The sequence below is a fragment of the Morone saxatilis genome, unplaced genomic scaffold (genome assembly GCF_004916995.1).
Source record: "Morone saxatilis isolate NCDOM2014 unplaced genomic scaffold, NCSU_SB_2.0 Contig10, whole genome shotgun sequence".
Classification (NCBI taxonomy): domain Eukaryota; kingdom Metazoa; phylum Chordata; class Actinopteri; family Moronidae; genus Morone; species Morone saxatilis.
In genome coordinates this window covers 7,317,244-7,324,865 of record NW_023339652.1, presented here as the reverse complement: position 1 = coordinate 7,324,865, position 7,622 = coordinate 7,317,244, and the positions used below count along the sequence as shown (strand labels likewise).

The window sequence follows — 7,622 nt, the reverse complement described above, 5'->3', positions numbered from 1 at the left end:
CCCTCTACAATTTCCCTGAGGAGAAGGGGAGAGAGAGTGAGAAGGGGGGGGGGCAGAGGGGCAGAATTTGGAGCTGAGCATGGGAGGGGATAATGATGCTATCTCATTTTTCCATGTCCTGCTCGAAGTTTCCATCCTCTCATCATATGTTTTTGTAGTTTTTTTTTTTTGCACTTTTCTTTAAATACCATTTTCATAGTCTGCTTCTATTCTTGAAGAAAAGTACAGTAAACTCTTTCATCACGTATGAGGAGGTCACACATCCTGGTGTTATGCATGGAATGAATGCCCTTTTACTGATAAGAGGAAGATGGTTATTTGTGGAAGTGGCTAATCAGAACACTGTTTAGCCTTTCAGTTTTTACCCAGGAGACTGTAATAAACCAAGATTAGAGAGTTTTCAAAATCCTGGCTCAAATAAAGTAGCATTAGCCAGTGAATTTGATTATATTACAAGCTCACCTGATGTAGAAACATCCAAGCTGCTGCAGACAAGTGAAGGAACTAATCCCTTTTAACCAAAACTAGTGTAGTTAGGCACTTTCCCTGGATCGTGTTTTATTGTTGCTGTCCTCTCCTCATTAGGGAAGAAGCTCTGCAAACACAGGATTAGTGTCAGCTAGTTCATGACCAGAGCAGTCCATGCTTAACTTGGATCAGAAACTTGGGATGTGTGTTCTCTAACACTAAATGGCTCACAATTACAGTAGATGTGATGAGAATATGCTGTAGTACTTTTAGAAAATGTGTTGGGGAAAGAAAAAGGATTCAAAGTGACCATTTGTTGAAACAGTGGACAAATAATGAACCTCCTTTCATGAAGCATAATTACATACCCACACACACTCACCATTTTTGTATTAGACACCTGTTGTACTGGCCCACCCTTCTTGCTTTAGGCCAGCTGGGCCTATTTGAAAAAGTCATGTGCATAACAACCCTAATACACACCTGCTCACTATGGTTAGTGGACCTTATCTTGACCCTGGAGTTGGCCCTGTATACAGTAGTCAGCATCTACTCTTTGTTGTATTAATATATGTGCATGTGTTTGTATAGGGGATAGAAAGAGCCCATCCTATATCTGCCCTCAGCTGTCTCTCAGAAGTCTAAATATATGTGGCTGCTATGCTATGCATTTCCAGCATGAGCCAACCCTGCTCACATTACACTGTATTTTTTTAAATACGATAACATAGACGGGGTTCGTATGTCAAAGGCCCCTCAGCCATGTGGAAGGTGACAAAGTTGACTCTCACTGTGGGGGAGAATGGGTAATTTGCTTTATGGATTATGTCATGTATTTTTTATTGGTTGTTGTAAAAGAGCTGGGGGGTGGGATGGTTAGGTGTACTTACAGTGTATTGTTTTCAGAGGGTTCAGAACATGTTGTGTTGTTGAGCAGCAGGAGGTTGAGTATTGTGGTTACAATAGGGATTTGTAGACATTGCTTTTGCTGTCATGTTTGTATAGTAAGTTCAAACACTGGAAGCAGCTAACCTAAACCAAAATATAAAAAGCAAATCGTTTTGGCACCCCCTTTAAAACCACAATGTGATGTTTTTACACTTTTTTTTATACGTTGTCTGTTGTGAATGGAGAGAATGTGGAGAACCTGGACTGACATTGGATTCCCAGCCTGAATTCTTATCACAGTCCATCCCTGCGTGTGTAGCTGTGTCACATCTCACCTGCCAAGGAAAGAGAGTCATTGGTGTTTTGACAGTGATGGGGTATAGTGGGTATGGTCTCACATAGACACCATGCACACTCATGCATGCCCGCACATAGCCTGAACTGAACTCAATGTCAGGGATTCCATTTATGGAACAGGTGTCCTTAAAAACCTCATGGCTAAGTTACAGCACATAACATTAATTTATAGCAGTTTAGACATCCTGGTGATTGTTTTTTAGATGTTTTTAGACACACATACATTCACACAGGGGTCATAGCATACTACTAGTAGTTCTTGATGCTGCGCTTTTTAAGATGCAACATTAAAATATATTTTTACTTGTGTGTGAAAAAAAGTTATGTAAAAGAAATTTTAAACTCTAATAAATTATGTTTGTTTCTCTTGTCCCTTCTGTCTCTTTCTCTTTCCTTTCTGTCCTCTTTCTCATCAGAATAATACATTAACCAACATCTCACCCCCGAGGATGTGTCACTCTCATGCTGACAAACTATGAATAGCTCTCGCCTTAATGCACAGTTCATGTTGGAGTAGAGCAATGTATTCACTTAACTGTTAAACATTATTATTTCATGCTTCCCCTCCCTTCAATCTATACAGTTTTTTTAGCATATTGTGATAGTAAGCAGTAATACTTGGCTGAGGTCATGTGATCTCGTGGGCTGTACTCTGGGCTGAATGAGATTAGAGCAGCTCAACGAATATATTTTAGACTGTACAAGTCAATTGGAAGATTTGCATTACATGGGGATCAGTTGGCTAATTGATTGTTCTTTGTGTTCTTAGAATAAAGGAATGGGTGGACCAGATGCAAAAAGAGTTGATCACATTAACAGATACAGCCAGTGGTATGAAGAACCTTATACAGGTAAGCATGACTTTCACACACACACACACACACACACACAATCACAGAAAAATAAAAATGTTATAGGGAGTTGTCAGAAACACACAAATGGTACTAAACGTTGGCCTTTAAGCTGGTCAGCTGCTCTATTTTTAGTGCCCCCTTATATTGCACCAGTTAATATCTACCAGTATCACCACCAGTAATCACCAGTATCAACATTGTCAGAAGACTGGAGAACACTGTTGTAGGCGGTGCTACTACACAAGAACACAAATAAATAAACAAACACAATGGAGATATATATATTGATTTCCTAGCTAATTACATTTTAACTTAATTTTAACTTTAAATAAAACAATTACACAGATTTAGTACTGTCAACAATTATCGTGTGTACTTTCTGCCACTTACTTTTCTTACTCTCATTAACCCTCCTTGCACATCGTCAGCTGTCACAACACATCACCAGTCTATATATAGTATCTGCTCATTAGACCCAATGCTGCATCATTTCATTCTGCCAGCCCAATATACACGCTCAGATAAGATCAGTGTCACGACTATACCGTGATGGCCACGGTCTTTGCACACACACTCACACACCCACACATGCACAAGCCCACATCTGATAAAAGAGAAGAAGCTTTTTAGATGCACATTGATTGACATAATGCATCTGGCACTCTTGCTCCCCACTCCCTTTGAGAATGAAATCAGTCAGGGCTTTAAAGCATCACTAAGATCATTACAAAAAAAAATTTATTTGATGTGGTGACACGATATGCGAGCAGAAATGAGAATTAGATGTGTCAATATTTTGTGGAACTGAATCCTCAATGTTGCTGTAGAAGATTTTGCTTTTGGCGACACCCTTGTTTAACCAAAATGTACTTAACACAGCATTTAGAATTTAAAGGGTTATGCAGCTAGCAAGTTAATAGATGTGGAGAAATGATTCTCATTGTTAGTACAGTTCATCCTGTAAATTACAACTGAAATGCCTTTAAATATTGTTATTGGTAGACACCATTTATTTGTCACTGGGACACCCCATAAACCACATTATAACATGAGCACAACATCCAGATTAAATATAGGAATTCCAAGGAAATCATCCTGCATACTGTCATATAACATAGTCAAAATCTAAAATTCAGTAGTATTACTATTATTATTTCTCTTGCATTAAAGCAAAATCCATCGGACGCCTGGAGGATGAAGACAAATACATGAACACGCCTCAGTTCTGTGGTTTGAATGTCGGACAATGAAATCCCTCTAGGCTGCTAAATAATTGGCTGTTTGGCATTTGTGTTTCTTATTTCTTTTGCTGGAACAGTAAATGGTCTGGTTACATAACCCGACATCTCAATTTAATCAGTGGACATGTAGCTTCCTTTTTTAAATCACTGTGCTTTGGTCAGTGAGGTCTGATGACGAGTAGAAGACGACCGCTGATGCAAAGTAACATTCTCAGCCTCAAACGCAGGACATCTGTGGATAGAAAATATCTGAAGACTGAGAAAACTTGAGGAAGATCCTTTTAAAAAATGATCACATCTCTGCAGTATGTTCGTATCTGATGACGACCAAGTGATTATCCCTGTGTGGGCATATCTGCTGAAAGGGATCAAGTGCTTGGGGGACATATAAATGACACATAGTTTTGCACTACACGTTTATGTGAAAATATTGGCTATATATACCAAACTATAGGTTGACATTATGATTTTGGGGATGGACCACACCCTCCATTCCAGTCTGGTTATGCCGAGTTACTGATGACGACTTTTATGAAGGACATATAGATTTTTTCAGTTTAAGTTTTGCTCACCTCTGACCCCTGACCTCTGCTCTTGTTCACTAATTGTTTCAGATATATCATAAACACAGTCCTCACTTCACCGTGGAGTCCAACAATGCAAGGGAACTGGTGGCGACAGCAGCTGGGAATATTGAGAAACTCCTGGCTAACCGCTCTGAAGCCTTAAAGGTGAGTGTGACCTCCTAACACATAAATTATCTTGTGGCAGCACTGCTTCTTGAGCAGAGAAGGAATTTGGTTATTGCTTCTTCTTGTTATCAACTTGACCATTAAAAGCTGTTTATTTCTTTTTGAGTTTGAGTTTGAGATAGGAACATAAAATGCAAATTATGTTGCGAAATGATTCTGTTTCTGAGATCAGGTCCAGCATCTCTCCAAGCACAGTGCCGAGAGGAAACGCACAGAAACAGTCTGCTTCTCCTCATTTCACATCAGAACAGACACTGGAACGCAGCCACTGCTTCAGGCCATCTACTGATCCAATATAAGCAGACATCCTCCAGCTAGATGACTTAATTCAAAGTTACCAGTCTGGGTTGCAACATGCCAAAATGCTAAGATTTCATTGTGTGTGTATGTGTTGTATCACTTTGCTTTTCTGAAAATGTATTTTTACCGATGACCCTGTTTAGTATCAACTTTCAGGAATCCTTCGTCTTTCCTGTGACCAGGCCGAGTCTGCCCTCATACCTTATCCATACAGGCTGCTTTTCATAGGTCTTTTGTCAGAACAGAAATGCTTTCATTTTGTAGTGAAGTGTTTCTGACAGTTTTCACCACATGTAGCGGAACTCTTCCTTGTTGACAGGCTGACTAGACAATTCAGAGACCTTGGAAGAGCTGTGTCTGAATTGGTTCCTTTGTTCGTGTTAGCCAAACAGAACACCTATCGTTATTCAGTTTATAGTGTACAACCTTTTGACAACATTATGTTTGCTTCATTCGTCACTTTTTTTAGCCATGCTAGCTACGTAACTCCAGGGATGAAGATGCTGATCAGCTGGGTCCGTGGGACTGAAATATCTCAACAGCTATTTAATAGATTGCCAGGGAACTTTCTACAAACATTCAGGGTGCTTAGAGGATAAATCCTAGTTACTTTATTGTGAGCATGTAAGCATGCTGATGTTAGCAGCCTAAGTAAGCGAGCTGCTAGTGTGGCTCTGTTTTGCATGTAGTTACAAAGGACAACAAGCTAAATTGATCCATCCAACCTTTCACTGCTCCTTAGTTTAAACACAACAGTATCTGGCCAACTGAATTAGGATCTCCGGGCTCTCCCAGGCTCCATCAATCTGGGTCCAAGAGCCAGAAATATCCAATTAAAGTCACACAGCACGTTACCATAGTTACGTTGTCATTGATTACCCCATCAATCCAGCCAAGCATTTTGTTTTTCTTACATTCCAATAATTGCCCGGGGATGAGGGACAATTAGTTTTTGGTGTTGTTGTGTCGCACCTTGGGAGAGAGATACGACTGCTCAGTGACTTGATGGCAGCGGAATAGAGATGTTAAACTACAGGCTCCATTCTTCCATTTTATCAACACCATCTGCTGTGTATTTCAACTGCTCAAGTTAATAACAGTTGTTTAGCTCTTTGCTGGAAGTCTGAAAACAGCGAGGGAGGCAGGGATGTTATATATTTTTATATTTTATATATATATTTATAGCTAAACACCATATGCTGATGTTCTTTATTCCTCTAAAAAAGTATGTTTACTTGTCACTGCATTAGCATTGAAGAGGAGATTGCCTTTGGTGCCTTGGTAGCTGCTGTAAATGGTGTTCTGTATAATGAAGTGCAGTTGAGCCAGCTTTATGGCGATCAATTTATGTAAGGGACCATAAATAGTTGCTGTGTCCACTTAGCTGAATCATGAATTGAAATGGGAGTAGGGAAAGGACCTACACTAATCTCATATTTCTCTGTGCTGGTTTCCATCTATGCGGTTAAGAATCTGTCTCTTTGACTTACCACCTCCATCATCTCTTCCTTTCGTCCCTCCTTCTTTTCTCTGTCCATCCTTGTTCCATTTGGAAGGACTGATTTCACACAGAATGATGTGATCATGTAGGAGAGCGATTGTGTGAGAGGTTATAGCTTTCTATCCAGGAGAAAGTGAGATATTGAATGGCCTGATGTGTATGAGAGAGAAATGATGATGAGTAGAGGGAGAGTGGTAAGAAGTCTGTGAGTGCACTACGCCACACCTCCCATGAGGCAGCGTTCAAAAGACTAGAAGCCTATTACAGACCTCCTATCCATTAGGATCTTGGCCTCTTAGTACACAATTCAACAGGCAGCACTCTCCTAATGTTCACACAGCACTGCTATGTGCTGTGGTACATACACTTTTCACCTCCAGATACTGTGACAATTTTTATTGTTGTTATTTTGTGATTTAAGCCATTTTTGTTATACCCCTTTTCCTTGAAACTGCCCCCTTTAGTTTAGATATGTAATATTAGTAATAAGAAAGGAACTAAATCTGGTGCACAAAATTATGTTTCTTAAAATAATAAAATAAAAATGTTTTGCTTTTTTCTTGTGAAGTAGCCTATAACACTCAAGCGATAATTTTACAAAGGTTGGGAAGCACAAGCCTCAACCACATAGCTAGCATTACCAATATGGTAAAAAAGACAAAGCTAGATGAGTTAATATTGTGTCTGGGAGCATCATGGTTTACTTGTAGCAACACTGGTAGTATATTGGATGAAAACCTTGGTCACCGTTGTTTAAACCAAGCTTGGTAAACCACCATCATAAAGTCACACTTATGACATACTCTAACCCTCAGATTACCCATGACCACTTTTTGTATATCATAGTAATGTGAGACCTGCAAAGCCTGGTCAGGAGCAGGGCCCACGGACCTGTGGTCAGATTATCATATTTTATTCACGCCTTAAAGCACTAAGTAGTTTTTTCCAGTGTTGATGCTTTGGTTTAATAAACTGTCCTGCATTTTCCTGACCACACTCCAGCCATTCCATACTGTAGGTAGTGACACCAATTTCTCCAGTCACACCTATTCTTAACCAAAATGCAATCAGTTTGCTTTATAAACTACAGAAGCTGCCTTTCTTATCTTTCTCTTTCCCTTTGGATCTTCATTATGATGTCACATTATCTGTATGTCTACAGAAAACATAAAATCACACCACCACAAAACAAAACATTCCATTAAGTTCATTTAGCTCATGCTTTTATCCGAAGTGACTTACAAAAAGTGCATCCAGCCAT

At 39.6% G+C, this 7,622-nt stretch overlaps 1 protein-coding gene across 1 annotated transcript in view; it reads left to right on the top strand.

Annotated features, from left to right (window-relative positions):
* cacna2d1a (calcium channel, voltage-dependent, alpha 2/delta subunit 1a) overlaps nt 1-7,622 on the top strand; it is an 85,402-nt gene that overhangs the window by 14,158 nt on the left and 63,622 nt on the right. The window contains exons 2-3 of the mRNA XM_035674351.1: nt 2,483-2,564; nt 4,423-4,539. Coding sequence (XP_035530244.1) covers nt 2,483-2,564; nt 4,423-4,539 — 199 coding nt within the window. The remainder of the gene's footprint in view (nt 1-2,482; nt 2,565-4,422; nt 4,540-7,622) is intronic.